The sequence below is a fragment of the Monopterus albus genome, unplaced genomic scaffold, assembly GCF_001952655.1.
Source record: "Monopterus albus unplaced genomic scaffold, M_albus_1.0 scaffold262.1, whole genome shotgun sequence".
Classification (NCBI taxonomy): Eukaryota; Metazoa; Chordata; class Actinopteri; order Synbranchiformes; family Synbranchidae; genus Monopterus; species Monopterus albus.
Genome location: NW_018128142.1, coordinates 23,639 through 43,026, shown reverse-complemented (window position 1 = coordinate 43,026; position 19,388 = coordinate 23,639). Strand labels below are relative to the sequence as shown.

Below are 19,388 nucleotides of genomic sequence, written 5' to 3'. Positions count from 1 at the left end.
ATGGTTAATAGTTCATGAGGTGTAAACACTGTTAAAAAAAGTCAATTCTGCCCTCACAGAACTTGTCCCAGACACACATGCTCATAGACCTCATCCAGGAAGTGAAGGAGAAAGGATACAAACTGAGGATCTGCCCTCCTGTCGACACTAATCTGGTACAGTTTGTCACAATTTATTCTCCTCTCCCCAAAATTTAGTCTTCTCTGAACCAAACAACCTATAGGACAAATGCTAATTACTTTGCTTTTAAAATGATCATTCTGATGTTCTTGTTAGTTAACTAAATGATAAACTAATTCAGATGAGTAAATAACCAGTTCACTCATTTTAAAAACTTTTTTTATATAGCTTGATAGCACAAAACAAGTTACAGCTAAATCCTGTTTTGTTATTATGTTGAACTCTAGAATTCCTGCCATAACATCAATTTTGAAACAAATATAATTTACTTTCATTTTGTCTCTGTGTTTTTCAGAGTCCATTGACAGTAACACTGCCCGGACCAGAGCCCCTTACTGCAGCCATGTTTCTCTTCCTTCAGAGTATGAAAGAGTCAGGGAAAGGCCCGGTTAATCCCAAGATCCTCTTTAACCAGCTGTGCCAGAAGTAAGATGCAACTCTTCCTTTCTCTCACTCATGCATCTACAGTATCCTAACAGCTTAGCTGCCCATAACACCCTGCAAATAACTCAGAGAAACAATAACACGGCAGGTAAACTCATTTCTGTTGTTTTAGAATGAAATGGAACACACAGGGTGGATCATACCTGCAATGATTTATCAGTGAGAGGTTGGTGCTGTTATAAGAGATTTAGTTACTACATTCAGAGTTCACTTTTTTGTCAGTTTTGAAACAGAATCTGCGTTGCTATAACCCCTACTGATCCTGTAGAGGACATAGATTATATATATATAACAGTCATGAAGAAAACAGCCATTTTCCATCTCAGCTTGTGTAGTAACTACCATAAAATCGACCATGATGATACACTCACATAGTCTGTATGCAAATATAGCTGTTTTTTTCATGTGAGTTAATCAGGTTCAGACATTGTCCAGAGATGCCCTTTCACACATGTAGCACGCAACAGGAGAGCTTGTCTGTCTGTCTACTGGAAATACTCCATTTTCACCTACTTTCACTCCCGCACTGTGGTGGTGACCACTTTAACCAGCCAGACCTGTTCACATCTGAATGTCTTTCATGAACAGGATACACAATGAAAGCGCTGTACCTCGGTAGATGCCAGTAGCTCCAGTGGCTATTTGTGGCTCTTTCTGGTACTTTCCACACTGCAGTGCCACCTGTGTCGTATTTGATTCAAAGCAAGGTCTAACAGGCTGTGGGACAGGCAGAAATGTGCTTGTACTTGAGTGAACTTAACAGCTGTTTTGTTCTCTTTTATGAACAGTGGGAGTATTTGGTTGCCTGGGTTCTTGTTTTAGCATGGAGCACTGCTGGTTGGGTCCACCTGGGTGTTTGAGGGGGGTGTTTACCATGAAGTTGGTCAGTGTTGCATGAAGTAGGGCAGGTGGGTGACCAGGCCATTTGATGTTGGATGACTGGGTACGTCTCTGATGTAGCTTTGACAGTTATTCTGGTGCCTAGCATTCATCAGACAGGCCTCTGTGTGTGTGTGTTTGTGTGTGTATGTGGGTTGCCACCTCACCTGTTACCACCTCGGCCTGTAACACACATACAAGCAAACTGTGCACACAGACAATAAGCACTGCACCCACCTTTATGCATCCATGTGTCTAATTTTGAGTAGCATCAATCTATTCAACTGACATGCATTTGAACAGAGAAATACTGTATGACTTGGAGCCTCAGCACCCATTACCCACATGGTACATCTACAGTGAAAGAATTCTGACCCCCTCACTTTTCACACTTTTCACACTTTTAACTGATTAGCATGTCATTTAAAACCTACATTTAAATGAAAATAGTACAAACAAATACACTGTATGTTCATTTTAAATTTGATGCCTGCAACATGTTTCAAAAAAGTTGGGACAGGGGCATGTTTACCACTGTGTTGCATCACGCCTTCTTTTAACAACACTCTGCAAACTTTTAGAGAAGGAGATCAACTGTTTTAGTTTTGAAAGCAAAATGTTTTCCTGTTCTGGCTTGATATAAGATTTAAGCTGTTCAGCAGTTCAGGGCCTGTCATATTGTCATATTTTTCACTTCATAATGAGCCAGATATTTTCAGTGGGTGACAGCAGGCAAGTCAGTTTAGCACCTGGACTCTTATTATGCCATGCTGTTGTAATGCATGCAGAATGTGGTTTGGCATTGTCTTGCTGAAATAAGCAAGGCCTTTCTGAAAAACACATCATCTGGATGGCAGCGTATGTTGCACTAAAACCTGTATATCATTCAGCATTAATGGTGCCTTCACAAATGTGCAGGTTACTCATTCTGTGTGTACTCTTTCACCCCCATGCTTATACTGGACTACATTATATTCATAGGTGTCTCTATATTTTGTCCTCCCCAGCTACATGCATGAGGGTCAGAATATTAGGAACACCTCTGAATATAATGTAGTCTGGTACAACACCACCTTTATCTACAACCTCAATAATAAACATATAATTGACTATACATTTATGACAATTTCACCATAAACTAAAACATTTTGAGCTTCATAAAGACAGATGTTAAGACAGAAGTGTTGCACTGAATTGCATACAATTGTACAGGTGTACCTAATAAAGTGGCTGGTGCGTGTATATGCACTGACAGTGCTTTTCAGAGGTGTTCCTGAGCCCAATATGCAGATTACGAAACAAAACTGTAGTCTTCTTCAAAATTTCTTTGCATTTTCATATTAAAAATATAGTCACAGCTGAATCCATTAGTTGTCTGGCAAAAAAAAAAAATCACAGTTGATTAAGATCTAGACATTATATAAATACTGTAATTTCAAAAAGTGTTGGTCACTTGTATTTTTTTTTCCCCACTTAAGTCTTGCAAGCATTAGGTGGTACTGTTCTCTTTTGCCAAGAAATCAAAAGTGGTGGTTTTGTTCTGTATGACCGTGTTAATTTTTGGAAAAGAACTTCCGATTCCACGTTACAAGAGAGCTGAGCGCCAAGTACATGGTCGGCTTGGAAGAGTGCAAGATTTATTACACTTTAACTATTCGCTATTCCCTCTAACTTCAACAGATCGTACATAAATGCAGTCGCGCTCTGAACTAATCTGAGCTTTTATATGCTTCTCTGTTATTCTCCTCCATGCAACAGCTTGTCTACATTCAGTCAGGTCTAAAGATTTGAGCTGAAAAGACGGGGTCAAGAACTTCTCCTGTTTCCTTGAAGATTCATTCATTCATTCAGTGTTGAAATGACCTTTATGATGACTGCACTCTGTAAACATAGTCTGTCACTACAAGATCTTGTCACTCCAAGAGGGTTGGTCCTGCCCTTGACCTGTGTGGGACTGGGGGCGCTTTCTCTTCATTTCCCTTTCACTGTCATACCCGGTATGTTTGTGTTCACAGGCAGGTTAATAAGACTTTCTGGCTAAGATCAGGGCCAGTTTGAGTGTTTATGTGCAACACTGGAACTCTAGTGAGGCCAGTTTTGTGCAAGTCTTTCTGCATGTCTATACACATGCGCTTGACCTCAACCAGCCGAGTACCTCACAGCGGGGCTCTTCCTTCTCCTCCTCCTCTTGCTATTTTCATTCTTATTTTTACCTTGTTTCCTAATGCACATTCCTTTGTTGCTTGCATTGTTTATTGCCTTGTTTATATTGTTATATTATACAACCTTATATTGGTATATTGCTTACTTGCCCTTTGCTAACACACCTGGCCAATAAAGCTGATTCTGAAGTAGTTTGGTCTGTACTTGGACCAGTGCCAAGCTACAGTATGTGAGCTGTATGGTCAGCACCACATGCTGTATCTGGTGCCAAGGAAGGTCCCAGCTTGTACCTAGATCTTGTTGTGCTACAAATCTAGGCTGGGAAAATAACATTTCATTAAAGGCTAAAATATTTTTCCATTCAGTCCTGGGAACCTGGCGCCCAAGTTTTTCATACAGGCTGTGGACTGCTTTTGGTAAACTAAAGCATTATAAAGTACTACTTATTGACAATGTTACTAGTTGCTAGTATTATTACTGTCATTCTATTGGGATGCACTCTGTGCATATCTAATGCATAAGCAGGACAAAGAGGCCACACAGAGGCATTCATGTACACCTGCTTCTTTCAAGGGCTGATTCAGTTTTCAGGACGACCACTGGACACTTTATTATATTTTTAAAGAAAAGGTCTGGCTCTTTTTCCATCCGAGTGCTATGTATAAATCTCTATATACCCGCATCTTTCAAATATTGTTCAAAAGGCTTTATAAGAAGTCTTACATCTGCGATAGAAATAGCGGAGAACAAACATCCAGGACATGCAGCGTGTACACACAAAGAGGTAGGCATGCCGGTCTGCTCGGGGGGGGGCAACCTCTTTCAGGGATAGAAGCAAATATTCACAGTTGACAAAATAAACTAATATTGGCTTGTGTTAATATGCTGAACTGAGAGCTGCAGTCTCAGGATTCTAACTTTACTTTCTGATGATTTGAGTGTATTTCCTTTGGTCTACCTTTGAATCTTAGGAAACATGGAAATAAGGATATTGATAGCCCGTTCATGTTCATAATAAGAAGTATTAAACTGCTGGAAGAACTGAATTTTTTAAATAAGCAATTAATCCTCTTATAATGCTGTTACCACATGGTTTGTTGCTTGTGACACTGTTCCTCCTTCACACAAAGCATTATAACAGGAGATGGGGCAGATGTTTATTGTCACTTGACAAAATCAAAACGTCACAGAAGACAACAGACCTGGTGTAGCTTGGTTAGATCAGTCGCCACACCCCAGTCGAATGAATAGTTACAGAATGAATATGCTGCAGGAAAATGGTGCTTTCTCATTTTGTCATATTTTTTCTTTGTCTTGGATTAATTCAAACTAAAAAATGAATCACCTGCTTTGAATATTCTCTATTTGCAGTAACATATAAGTAGACAGATACGCCTTGCACAGACGTACAGTATAGCCTACTGTATGTGTGCAGTATACATTTTTGTGAGCATACTGCAGATCATTGAATCACATTTCTATTTTTTATGCCTATTTTTATTTTATGTGAGCTGGATGAATGTATTATCTGAACGTGTGTGTGTGTGTGTGTTTTGGGCGGGAACTTGTGTGGCCTTGTGTCTGGTACTAACTCATCCGGCTGTTAATTGTGTTAGCACTGCAGCTGTTTGCGTTGACCAGATTGAGAGCAGCGCTACAGGGGCCCTTCTGCTCCTCTCCACTGGGATGAGCTTCCAGACCTCCTTATTCCCACTGATCCCAGCCAAACTTTTCATTTTTTCTCTTTATTGTTCTGCTTATGTCTCTCACTCATTCTATCTCCCTTATTCTGTGTTTTGTTTATACTGTATGTAGCTCTGTGTGTCTGTCTCTCATGGGATATTTACAGACTAGTTAGTGGAGCAACAGGGACACATTCCTTCACATACTGATCATTTTTAGAGCTAGCAAATAAATGACATATGTGCTACTCACCATCCCCACCCCTTCATCCAACTCTATGTATCTGCACAAAAAGGGCATAAAAGACAAAGTGGGGGGTGACTTCAGCCTCCTCCAAATCTCCTGGTTATGACCTGTATTAGGGGCAGTTGGTTGGCCATTACTCTCCCCAAGCCTTAATCGTCCATTCATGTTTGTAGAAATGATTCATGGATGGCATTAGTTGGCTAGAGATTGGCCAGGTTCTATCTGCAGTAGAATAATAATAATACACAAACAGCTGTGAATATTATTACTCTGTACACTTTAATAAATCATTATCAGATGTGTACTAGCTATCTGCTGTATCATAGAGCTGGTGGCTGGAATTCCTTCAAGGAGGCAATGCCAAATAAGTGTTTTCCTCTTTTTAAAGTAACAGAAAATCTGCTAATACTAGACCATAAGAACCTGATGACCTGTAAAGTATTTGGTACCCTCTAAAGGGCCTCCACAGTTAAAGTAGTTAACCCCCCCCCAACCGCTCAAACATCCTTCACGTTTGACTGATGGCTTCTCTAACCAGAAACACGGCCTCTCAGTGTATGTTATGCCTGTCACACCAACCTGTCCTGTGGCTCTGTGGCAGACCCGGCCCAACAGGTTACAGTGGCCTTAGCCTTGGCTGCCCATCTGTCCTCACATCTGTTTCACCATGAATGGCCAGGAGACCCTCCCCTTCAGCTGGTCTGGCATAAATTTAGAGGATAGAGGTCCACCCTGCTTTGCCAAGAAACTGCTCAGCAAAAGGTCAAATGACCTTAAATCCAACATGGAAGAGCAGTGGCTGAACCACAGATTATTGTCCTCTGTGTGGGGCACCTTGTCCTTGTACTGGACTCCTGTATTCTCCAGTGGGTGATCCATTGGAATGAACATAGTTGATTATATTGTATTGTGTTCCTTTTAAGAATTCCTACAAACATAGATTAGTTGATTAATTCATTTGTAATATTTTCTCTATCGTATTCTGATTCTTTCTTTTCATAAGTTCCTGAATTTCTAATGTCTTGTTTCTTGATTTTTACAGAGCTCCACGTTTCAAGGGCTACCAACAACAAGACAGTCAGGAGCTTCTGCACTACTTACTGGACTCCATCCGAGTAGAAGAAACTAAAGTGAGCTTACATACATTATATACTGTAGTATACTCATACTGTATTCCTTATGACTTTAAAACAATATTTACCCATGTTTTTCCTTGTGTAAAATATATTTGTCAGTTATCTTTTGACGTATTGCTTGGGGGGCGTGGGTGACAGAACGGTCCTTCAAATGAGAGCATTTTAAGTTCCTTTACAAATGCATTTTGAACATTTGGTACAAAAAATGTGCAAAAGGTGAGGGCACTCTATGTGTATATACAGTATTAAGTTAGTAGTTTAGCTTTGCCATTGTAAACATGAGGCTCAAAGCATCACACCCAAGTACAGCCTCACTGAGCCTCTAGCATGGCTGGTAGACTCTCAGTTTTTTATCTGGCATTTGATTTTGCTAATTGTATTTATTCTTTTTTTTTTTGGGTGATATTTTCAGAGGTGGCTATAGATTGCTAGAAAATGCATGATTATGTATAAAAAAATACATCATGTATATTTGCAGTTTGTATTGAAAGCAATAATTTCTATCATTGATAGTTGCTGTCAGCTTACAATATATTTGATTCAGTAATTCAGTAAAGATCTTGTTTATTGCCTGTTGAAAGCCTTCCTAGCCTTTCCTAGACATGTAAACATAATGAGAGATGTTCGGCTACATGCTTGTGGGTGGCTGTGTGCACTCACACCATCCAGTGCCTTTTTTTGGCTTGGCCAACTGGTTTTTGTTTTTTAACCTTATGGTGCCATGTTTTTGGCAAGTACAGAGAACCCCCATTACCCATCCCTTTACAGGGCAATTAGGCGACCCCACGGCAGCCCTATGCAGGATTGAGCTGGCCCCTGTGGCCCCACCAGTGGCTATATGAACCAAGGAGTGTAAGTTGGCGGGTGTGTTTAGTGGTCAGTCCTGGGCCCAGGAGGGGCTGTTCCCCTGCTCCCATTCAAAACTGTGAATGCTGACAGTTGTGCCACTTAGGGGACTTGCAAGTGGCACAACCAACATCATTGTGTGATCTTGGGAAACCCACAGCTGCTCAATGAGCTTCAGGGCTGTCCCATTGTGTTTGAGGGTCACCCACGCCCCCCTTCCCACACATACACATACACACACACACACTCATCAGCCCATCTCCCAATCTAATCAAGGAGGTAAAGAGGGAGGGGGTATGGTCTCTTCTATTCATTCACTCAAACTCATTTTTACATTCAAGCACATTCAGATATGCCTGTAGCCTTCTTTGATCAGTAATTCTTAAAATGAACTCATAGGTTCTAACAGAGCCTAAAATCAAATATTTTTTAGAAATATCATAAATAAAACCTGTACTCATACTTAGGGTAAACATTTTTTTCAAGCCAGCAGCAATGAATCCATACCTTACATGCTTGAAATAGGATAAATGGTCTTGAATATGTACATATGAAATAACACACATTGTCCTGTTTGAGTGTGTAGGTGTGTCAGAGATGGAGTCTGGTATTTTTGCAGTGGGTGGAACCAGCCTTTTCAAGGCCCTAAGTGGCTGAGTTGATTGGCCATTAGTATCAAAGATCTTAATATGCTAATTTGGTCCCAGCCAGTTGTTACCAATTAGCTGAGATGGTAGGTATTACTCTCCAGGCCTCAGACTGTCCTTCTTTGCCCTGTCTTCGTTTTAGTTTCCACCCCGGCATCGTTGTACCAGAAACCCTCTCCACCCCTCCCACCGTCTATCCTTTGTGGGATGGTGCATGCTGTTACTTTGGGGAGGGAGGGAAGTTTGGGTGGGGGTTACTGGTAATTAATTATCAGGAGTGCTTCAGCCTGGTTTGAATGATTGGGTTGCAGACTGACCGGGCTAGGATTAACAGGGCTTTTCGACCTAAATAACAGGCCAGTGCATGGGTCCCAGGACAATGAGGGCTGACTGGTCTCGACTGCAGACACAGACCATGGCCAATTACTTATTGGTCGGTGCTTTACTGTGGCTGTGCCTCTTCACAGCTCTCTCACCAACACACTCACTGACCATGTCACCTTCAATCATGGCCCTGTGAATAACACACACACACACACACACACACACACACACACATGCACAGCTAATTATGAGTTTTACATGTTAATGCTTTTAGACAAGCACAATAATTATTTTATAGTAATGATGCTTATAATAGGGTTTACCTGTCAAACCTGGCTGTAGGCTAGACTGTGATGTGTCAATAATGGGTGCAAATAGGGAGAATTCAAGAAAAATACAAGACCCTCAGAGTGAAATTTGATTCCTGCAGTTCTTTAGAATTAATCAAAATCACTTAAACTACTGATTATCATATTATTTTTGTTTGTTCTTTCCAGAGGGTGAAAGCGGGTATTCTAAAGGCATTCAACAATCCCACAGAGAAGACAGCAGATGAGGAGACCAAACGCCAAGTCAAAGGTTCATATGCGAGCTGCACGAGACTGATGGCCAGGATCCATAGTCCCATCTTGTGGCATGTAGTGGAAGTACAACTCAGTTCCTAGTCAGGCAGAGAATAATTTGATACACATCTAGAAAAAGGAGAACAGTGTAGTTTTTGTTCTAATAACCTTCCACTGGTACATGCCAATTTCAGCTGATAATTGCCTGACTTGTTAAATTTAAGGATTTACTCCAGATTAGTTTTTTTCTGCGTTTAGGCTTCGACTCTCAATAATTAGACCTTCTTCACTGTGTGTTGTTACAGTTTTAAAACATCCTGTGTCTGCACTGTTTAGTCCAAGAGGCTTTATTAATGCCACTGGGTAACAGCATGTCATAGAGAGTTAATAGATCAGTATGACAACAAAACTCTAGTGGAGTATATGACAACCAAATTATGATGTTCAGTGGTCAAAGAACTTTTAGTAAAATTGGAAACAATTAGTCATTTAACTTTTTTCATTTATATAAATTTCCCTTTTTCAACAGCATACGGGAAGGAAGGTGTGAAGATGAACTTTGTTGACCGCATCTTTGTAGGCGAGCTGACCAACACAATTATGTGTGAAGAATGTGAGCATGTAAGAGGTTTTTTATTTTGCTGCTTCTTCAAGTGATTGCTAAAGAAAGCAACACAATAAATTACAGACGATTGCCAGCAGCACTGGCATTCACCATTACAGTCATCCGTGTTTTGAAGATAGCCAACATTAAGTTGTCATTCCTTTACTAGCTGTTACATGCAGAGAACATTTCTCAATTGAATCCCACGGAAAAAAAATCTAAGGAAACTGAACAGAAGTCAACAGGGACCAAAGACACAAAAAGCACTTCTTAAACCAGCTCAAATACCAAATGTTTGAAGCAGGCAGTTACAATAAAATGCTGCAGCTCAGGGCTGTTTACAAAGCAAATGCCACTGTGTAAACAAAAGAATATCCTTGAAAGTAGAGAGCACCAGGTGTGGAGGTGGAGAGGAAAAACAGAGAAACAGCCTCACTGTTATAGCTTTATTGTTTATAGCTGGTTATGATCTTGACTATTAAGAAAGATGATGAATGCACATGCTGACATTTACTTACATTGAGTTTTTTGTTTGTTTTTTCAGATCTCCACAGTGAAGGAGGCTTTCATAGACATCTCTTTACCCATCATAGAGGAGAGGGTGAGCTGCTACAATTGTTCCAAAGAAAATCAGTGTAAATAATGTAGATGATGATGATTAACACTACCACAGTATCAGTATGTTCATGAATAATACTACAGTTTACTTTTGTTTGCAGGTGTCCTTGTTTTTAGCAGACTAAATGATAGGTTCAGGATTTTTCACATTGGTCTTAAATCAGTATAGACCAGCCCATATTATGTGAGATTAGATCTTAATCGTTGTAACCTTTCCTGCTCTCCACACTGAGCTATAGGTTTCCACATGGAAAGTGACTACGCTGTAAAAAAAAATGAGGGTCAAAATCCACAGCCCTCATTCTGTTTAAAAATGCACTCTATAGTTCATCTGAGGTCTCATTAAGTTAATTGGATTTGGTATTTTTCAAAGTTATAGTATATTTAACCCACCAGTTATGTTCATTTTTCAGGAACAGCTATGATGTTCCTGGGTTAATTTTACCATTACTAACCATTTCAATCACTATTTAGTTCAATGGTGTTCTTTACCTCTCACAGATTATGGTTCAATCAGGATAATGCACTCATTTTTCATAAAACATGGATGTTACAACTTTTTTCATTTACATTGGAAAGACCTACATATAAAATACATATTTTTTACATGACATTGATTTTTTTAAAATGTTATTTTACATTTGGAAATCTTTTCTTTTTATGAAGGGATGTTGATAAATTAACATGAGACACCTCTTCTGTTCAGGGTCAAATTGGACTAGATAAGTCTAACTTCTTCCTACTCCGTTCAAGCATGTACTAGGTATAAGCAAATTGAAAATATGTTTGTCTGGAATTATGTGTGGTTACATACTGACTGTTGTTACATGTTTGAAAGAATAAATAAATCAAATCAAATTGACCCTAAACAGTATCTTTGTGATATAAACATGCAGGGGGTGGTTGCGAATATGTGAAATGAACTATATTCATTTTATATGTTGATTACACCTATTAAGCCAAGCAGAAGATGTTTCATACCAATAAAATACTTTTAACTATTGTTTTTAGATTTTTAACTTTACAACTGTACATAAAAGGAAGGTTGAGACAAATTTGTCTTTTTGTTCCCTGGAAAGTAGTTCCTTATAGAGCTGTGGTGGAGAGATGGTTTCTTCTATTCATGTGTAGGTGTTTTTGTTTTTACAGGTCTAGAACTGGCTTTTTACTCACGCTACAAACAGAGGGAATTAGAAATGCAGTATAAACTCATACCGATATTGGACATTGAATTTGAGGAGGAATTCACAATGTATGGTGAACCATACAAAACGTAACTATATTAATATTGCAGCGTTTCTTGGTTATCATAATATGACCCAGGGGATACATTGACAAACACTAACATTTGTCTCTATAACACTGAGCCACTGTCGCTGTTACACTGTAGGTGAACAGCTGACTGTCATCATTGTGGTCTTTTAGGAACATTATCTTACACCCAGGCAGCTTTAGTCTAGCTTCTGTTAGTTCAATCAAGACACAGATTCAGAGCTGGTTTTACTGATTTCCCAAAACTACAAACTGCAACAATGACACACTATGAAATCTGCAAAGTACAAACTGGCCTCAAAGTTAACTCTGAGCACACTTGGAGAAATAATCACCAGCTAACAGTAACAAGCATATACATGACTGATAGACTAGGAACAGCTGTGGCTCCGGAGGTACAACAAGCCGTCTCCTAACCAGTTGGCTGGCAGTTTGATTTCCGAATTCTCCAGGAGAAGTGTCCTTGGGCAAGACATTGAACCCCAAGATGCTCTTGGTGGCTGTCCCCCTGGTGTGTGAATCTGTGTGTGCTTTGAGAGTGTGAATGGGCAAATAGTGTGAAAGCAAAAGCGCTTTAGAAGTCCATTTAATGTAACACACACACACCACCACCCATGTATTTCCCCCTGTTGCATCAGTACAATTGAATGAGAAGGGAAACATTTTTTCATTAAGTGAAAGTCTGAAAATGACCTTGTGGTTTCACTGATGATGCTTTTTTTGGATCATGCTCAGATATCAAAACCATCCAACCCTGGCAGGCTGGGGAAGGGCACGCGAGAGCAGGACACCCCCATGGCTCACCATGAGCAGGTGCTTTCCACAGCACACACTGTCAACCGAAACACCAGGAAGCTGAGTGGACAGGTAAGGGTGTGTTCAACATATGTATGAATGTTGAGCATATATTGGTAAAGAAATCATTTCATTGTTTGTTCTTTTTGTTCTTTTTCTGTACCAAACTTTTGTGTGTGGTGTTGGGGCCAATCGCAATCAGTCACTGATGTCACTTTTTCCCCTGTTTTTTTTTTTTAAGACAAAGCCTGGCCTTTCAGAGTCTGTAAAGTCACATTTTCTTTGTGACTCTACTGTACCACCATTATCTCTGTACATTTTCTCTGCAGCATTTAAAGCATCCCTTCCTACTCTCACATAAAAATGTCTTGAAGAATGTAGAAATATTTTTCATTCCTTTACTGGCAGTATGAAGACATACAGTATTTATAGATTTATATATTTGAGTTGTGCACAAAATAGCTGTTGGCGTCCTATGCCAATAAATGGCCAGAGCAGCTAATATGGAAAAAGGAATCCACAGATAAGGATAAAGTTTAATGTGTCTGATCTTCTTTATCCCAGAAGCAGCAGAGCAGGAGGTCTTCCACCTCTGTGGAGGAGAGGGGAGCATGCTATGGAGCAGAGCGACCAGAGGAGGAGGGGGTAGCTGGTGGATCAGCTCGCAATGTCTTAGTTTGTAAGGTGGCTGCCACCGCCAGCAGCCTTTCAGATGGCAGTGAAAGAGACTCAGGTGCTCAAGACAGCAGTAACGACGCTGACAGTGAAGCCTCAGAGAGCGAGTGGGCCCCACGCGCTTCCTCCTCGATCCACGGGCACACGTCCACCCCATCGTCCACTTCCACCCTGACTCCATCCCCTACGCTCCTCTCCGCCTCCTCCCCCTCGCCATCATCCTCAACGAGACAAAGCGGCACTGTAGAGCAACTAGTTACTGCTGTGTCTAAAGTCAACCTTGGGTTTGGTGCAGGGGACTGCTCCCCTTCCACACACTGTTCCCCAGAGGAGCAGGGAGAAACACAGTCCCGAGATAACCTCCACCAGGGAGCCTTCCAGGTGCTGTCCCATAGTTACACACCCAGCTCCAAGGAGTGCTCCATCCAGTCCTGCCTCCACCAGTTCACCTCTGTGGAACTGCTGATGGGCAACAACAAGCTCCTGTGTGAGAGCTGCACTGAACGCAGACAGAAGCAGCTGCGCAAGAGCAGCTCTGTTGGTAAGACTAAACATCTGGTACCTCAGTGCAAAGAGCTTTGTGGATGAGCAACTAGTCATTGTTGTTTACTTGCAGACGAGTGATATGGTGCAGTTTTGTTTCTAAACTATTACCAGAATACATTGTAAACATCACTAATTGTCTAAACCTGTAATGTGATATTCCATTCAAATTCCATCTATTGAATACAGACTCTCTTGAAGTCAAACTGACTGTCATCACCTATAGGCTTGATTGGCTGTCGATTGCAGCAGTGTCTTTGCTCTGGACACAAGTATTGAAACACACATAGAACCTATTTCTGCTGTGCTATGATTAAATGTCAGTCCTTGACTCAGACGGCTGACCCTGGCGAGTTTAGCAGCAGCAGCAGTGCGTGTTTGCACAGATCAGAGCAATTGTGTTGGTGTCAAAATGAAAGAGTACAATCTTACTTTTTAACTGTTATGTTTTTGCAGTTACCAAATTCTCCATGGCACCAAATGGTCCTGTGCTCCTATAACGAGTCATTGATCATGCCTGTGGTTGTCTGCATCACTGAGACTGTTTTTAATACAAGAGATTGATGGCTTTGATTGTTTTAGCAGTAAGCAGTCGATTTCAACAGTTCTGTGTGTTCTGTGTATGCATAGATAAGAAGGTGGAGAAGGTTTACACCAGTGCGAGGAAGCAAATGCTGATATCTTCACTGCCTCCAGTCATCACATTGCATCTAAAGCGCTTCCACCAGGTTAGCAACCATGCATAGCCTTGTCATCACTATTCATTTTAGCAAACATGTTCAAATGCTGTTATATTTGATGGAGTTCTGTGTGTGTGTTTAATAAATATTCTAAACAGTGACATTGTGAGGCTTGTGTTTTAGTCTGCAGGCCCAACTGTTAATGCACTACAGCTCTGTTATTGTGTTTTAAGGCAGGGATGAACCTACGTAAGGTGAACCGGCATGTTGACTTTCCCCTGATCTTGGATCTGGCTCCATTCTGTTCAGCATCCTGCAAGGTATTAAGCAACTAATCCAAAGTCAAAAAATTTACTGTTTACCTGAAACTGAATGAACCCCTTCTGTATCAAAACTATGATATGTAATCTTTGGAATTGTCCCTTTTTGTTCTCCATCCCTTTTTAAAAATCTTTTAATCTCATGTCTGCTAGAATCTGGCAGTGGGGGAGCGTGTCCTCTACAGCCTGTATGGAATTGTCGAACACAGTGGCTCAATGCGAGGGGGGCACTATGCTGCATACGTAAAAGTGCGCCCTCCCCTAAGGAAAACAGAACAGCACCATAGGAACCTGTCAGGTCAGGATTCAGTTCTCTTGAGCTCTTCTAAGATCGTTAATCCATTTTCTGTTTGTTTGTGTGCAGTTCATGAAAGCAGCCAGTATTTTTGCAAGGTCCCACTCCTTGTAACCTTGGGGATGCCCCCTCCAAAAGGCATGAATAGAGGTCTTTGTGTTTTATACATCCAAGTTGTTCTCTTTTTATTTTTCACTTCCTCTCAAGCAGTAACCAGATTTGCAGGATAGTGCTGAAAGGTAGTGGGAAAACACAAGAATTGATTTGTACTTTCAGTTTGTAGTTTGCTCATGTCCCATCCACTAACATGGAGGAGGCAGGATTTATGATCTATACAGAAACAAGCCACCAAGAGGCGATCACATCATAGTGTCCATATTTTATAGAATCAGTGGTTCTAGCACAATAACTTACAAAGCAATGGTTGGAGACCGTTTGACTGCTGCCAAGTTGACCTGACAGCCCAGCTGAACATAAATGCCGGAATCATGGTGGGACCCAGTTGGCGGCAGACATCTCACTAGCCACTCAACAATCCCAGCCAACCCACTTAAGACACACACACACACACAGGCAGGATATTCAGACACACAGCAAACTAGCAGCAGCACACATCCAAGCTGCACCTTCTTGACTGTTGGAGCACAGTACAGCTCTTGGTTGCCTTGTGACATCAAGAAGCAGACACAAGTCTTTCATGCTAGTTTGGCCAGGGCCACCTTTTTCTTGAGATGGCATGATTTGCTGTAGTCATGTGGAAGTGTAGTCATTCTGTGACAATACTTTCACACATGCGTACATGGAGGGCAGCACGGTGGCGCGGTGGGTAGTGCCGTTGCCTCACAGTGAGAAGGCAACCTTGCAACCTTTCTGTGCGGAGTTTGCATGTTCTCCTCGTACTCGACACACACACACACACAGGCAGGATATTCAGACACACAGCAAACTAGCAGCAGCACACACCCAAGCTGCACCTTCTTGACTGTTGGAGCACAGTACAGCTCTTGGTTGCCTTGTGACATCAAGAAGCAGACACAAGTCTTTCATGCTAGTTTGGCCAGGGCCACCTTTTTCTTGAGATGGCATGATTTGCTGTAGTCATGTGGAAGTGTAGTCATTCTGTGACAATACTTTCACACATGCGTACATGGAGGGCACCCCCTTTTTTTTTTTTTACCCTCAGAGGGCTCTTACCTATCTTGGAAAATATAACAAGCCATACACCAGAGCGCAAGTGCAAAACAATGCTTCCTTCTAGTTTTTTCTTTATTTCTAAAGTTTTCTTTGACATCCCCACATCAAAGCAAGCATAACACCAAATAAGTACCTACTTCTCCAGTTGACCTTGATACCCACTGAAATTGGCACTCTGTGTGTTGTTCAGGTGGAAGGGAGGCCAGCAGCAGCTCCCCAGGCCATTGGGTGTATGTCAGTGATACTACTGTTCAGACGGTACCAGAGTCCAGGGTACTCAATTCTCAGGCATACCTGCTCTTCTACGAGGAAATAATGTAATGTGACCATCAGAAGTGTTTTCCCATGAAATCTGTTTTGCTTGTTACTGTTTTTGTTACAGCCTGTATCCCTCTTACTGTGAGTGGACGGTCCACTCGCTCATCTTACATGAGAGGAATGACTGTTGTCATTTGTATGCAAGCTCTGTTAAAAGTGGCACTTCTTATCTTATATACAAAAGATAAACATCAGGTGTTATTTTCTGCTTTACGTTTCACTTGGGTTTCTTATTTTAAAAATCTTAAAAAGAGGTCAGGAGAGAAGAGTGATATTGAACCTGAGCTGTTCTAAATTTGTTGTCTCTGCCACAATCATGTGCCTGAGATATAAACTGCATGAAGGCGTTTGCTATGATATCTGCTAGGAAATAAGCAGAATTATTGCATGCTAAACTGTGCTCTGCACTGACTAGTTGATGTCATGTGTGTGTGTGTGTGTGTGTGTGTGTGTGTGTAGGTGTGTTGTGTTTGTGTGCTCGCACACATGTATGAGTGAGTAAGAGACAGATGAATGTAGCTTAAAGGGGCTATGTGTTTAATTGTCATCAGTATACGACTGCCAGATTAAACTGGCATAGTATAATTAATGTAAAATTTAAAACTGAGAACCATCATAAAAAAAGATTGGCTCCTTTGTTACTCTGTGTGGCACTACCTCAGATTCTTTGAAAAATGTGCTTCAATATATCTGGCAATGGCAGAAGGTGGTAAGAAACAATGAATCAGACATGCTTGTCCCTTTCACTAAAGAGGCCGTGGCTGGGCACGAGGACAAGTGGCAGTAGTGTTTGGGATGGAGTTTATGGGAAATAGGGTTGTACATTTGAGACATGCCATAAGTGTTGTGTAGCTGCTAGTAGTCTCTCTGCCTCAGCCCTACTTATAATAATGATAACCAAGCTAAGACATGTCACAGTAGCTTACATTGACATACTGATTGAACTTGCTGCACATAGCACCTTTAAGGAGTAGCACAACAGTTATGTTACAGCCTACTCTGAATGGGTTCTTCTTTTTTACATTAGAATGTATAAATGTTAAGACTATCAGTGAATTGCATTTGCCAAAGATGAGTTTTGCAACTGCAAGTCAGCAGAAAGTTGAAACCAAATTCATAAGGAGTTTACTTCAGTTTCTTTAGTGTGTGCCCTATCAAGGCCATCAAACATACAGTAATTGTTTTTCAGAGCACCTTGTCTGCCTTCACTGTATTCCAGCTCTACTTTAACTGTGTAAGCACACACACAAACCCGTGTTCAAAAATGAGTTAGATTGACTTTTTATTCCTTAATATCCGTAATGTTGTAAAAGATAAAACTACATTAATTTAAAAAAATTAAAAGGCTACAAGCCTTTCTAGAAAAACAACTTTGCTGTAAAGTGCATGGGTCAGTGTTCTAATGAATGTATTTCCTGTTCTTGAAATGTCTGTCAACTGCAATATTCATCTTTTTCTATGAAAATAGTTTAGATGAAACATTTTTCTTGCTTGCTGGACATTTGCCAAACCAGTAGAAGGAACGGGTTTCACATATGCATCCCAGTCTAGATATTTGTTTTCTTGTGAAACATGGGCAAATTCAGTGCCTGCGCTTCAGGTTTAATAAACCTGTGCATGGTGAGACAAATCAAATGCACAGAGGGATACGTGTGGTATATTTATGTACAGTATAACTTACTGTAAGCAAAAATAATGAATATATAACTATACATAGTAGAAACATTACAAAATCATGGTGCTTTAGGCATGCAGGGTTTTTCCTGAAGACAGCTTTTTGTTCTGGGAAAATCTGATGTAGTTTCAGTTTTAAAATGATAAAGGTTTGGTACTATACCTATATACTGTATCAAAATAAATCACACTTATGAAATGAATATTCTACAGGACTCATCTTGTATGTTTTGGCCTCCCTTATACAACAACTGTAGTGCAAGAGAGATCACAATGGATTATTATTATTATTATTTTTTGCTCTGGAATTGATGTCATCCTGTTTTTACTCTAAGCGGGTTGTTGTCCACCATCGCTCTCAGCTGTCACTGTGTGTCCCGTGGTGCCATATTCAATCCATCTTCACCGGTGATCAGCTCTGACGGGTGCAAAGCAGCACAGCTTCAGAACATGTCGCGAGCTGGTGAAGAGGAGGTGGGTGTGGAATGACGAAAAGGGCAACGTCCAAAAAAAGAACTGCCTCACATCCTCTTGTTCCCACATGCTGTGACATCCGAGTCATGTTGCTGGAACATTAAAACAGGTTGTCAAGCTGCTACCAACAAAAAGAGCAAATCTTTTCTGAAATGTATTTCTGTATTTTTAAAGTCGGGTTAGGAGGGGGTGGCGGCTTTTGACTCGGGGACATGTTGCATGAAGCATTAGATGTGATTTAATCTCAGTTAATGAAAGGCAACATCCCAATGTGTGAGACAGTTTTAAGAAACTAAGATGAAGCTGGAATGCTCGTCTAACAGTAGTGGAGGTTAAATTTTACTGCTCTCACCATGCACGCTACTGCCGCTGTCAGCCTCGCCTACAGTAGCTTGACACACCACACATTCGTGCATTGACACACATGTTCACATACAACACATTTGGACATGTGCCTCGGGCTTTTCTTTTCAGAGCGCATTACAGTTGACCTCTCCTAGGGGTACTATCAGAGGCTCTGCACATTGGTACCTTCATGTTTTTTACAACATTAAGGTAAGATTAACGTCTTAATCCATAATGGCTATATGGAAATAAAGGTATACAGGTCATTAACATTCCACATGGCCAAAGGAGTGGAGTGACAGCCAGCAGCAGCCTAATTTTAAAAGTGATTATTGCAGTGAATCCAACTTTATGTATTACTGCTACGACTTTACCAGGAGATGTTACATTTAAGTTAACACAGCTTGAGTTACACAGTACATTGAATGTTATGTTTGTTCTCATGAAAGCAAAATGAACCTGCTGGATTT

At 40.8% G+C, this 19,388-nt stretch overlaps 1 protein-coding gene across 2 annotated transcripts in view; it reads left to right on the top strand.

The window, feature by feature from the left end:
- usp45 (ubiquitin specific peptidase 45) overlaps positions 1-18,292 on the top strand; it is a 40,045-nt gene extending 21,753 nt beyond the window's left edge. The window contains exons 7-18 of one of the 2 annotated variants that reach the window (XM_020621582.1): positions 60-155; positions 476-606; positions 6,638-6,725; positions 9,046-9,127; positions 9,641-9,732; positions 10,260-10,316; positions 12,341-12,472; positions 12,965-13,616; positions 14,249-14,346; positions 14,532-14,618; positions 14,772-14,916; positions 16,298-18,292. In XM_020621582.1, the coding sequence (XP_020477238.1) occupies positions 60-155; positions 476-606; positions 6,638-6,725; positions 9,046-9,127; positions 9,641-9,732; positions 10,260-10,316; positions 12,341-12,472; positions 12,965-13,616; positions 14,249-14,346; positions 14,532-14,618; positions 14,772-14,916; positions 16,298-16,428 (1,791 nt within the window). In that variant the 3' untranslated portion in view covers positions 16,429-18,292. Of the gene's footprint in view, positions 1-59; positions 156-475; positions 607-6,637; positions 6,726-9,045; positions 9,128-9,640; positions 9,733-10,259; positions 10,317-12,340; positions 12,473-12,964; positions 13,617-14,248; positions 14,347-14,531; positions 14,619-14,771; positions 14,917-16,297 lie in introns of those variants that run through there. The other variant, XR_002276715.1, reaches the window with a different exon arrangement.
- The last annotated feature ends 1,096 nt before the right edge of the window (positions 18,293-19,388 follow it).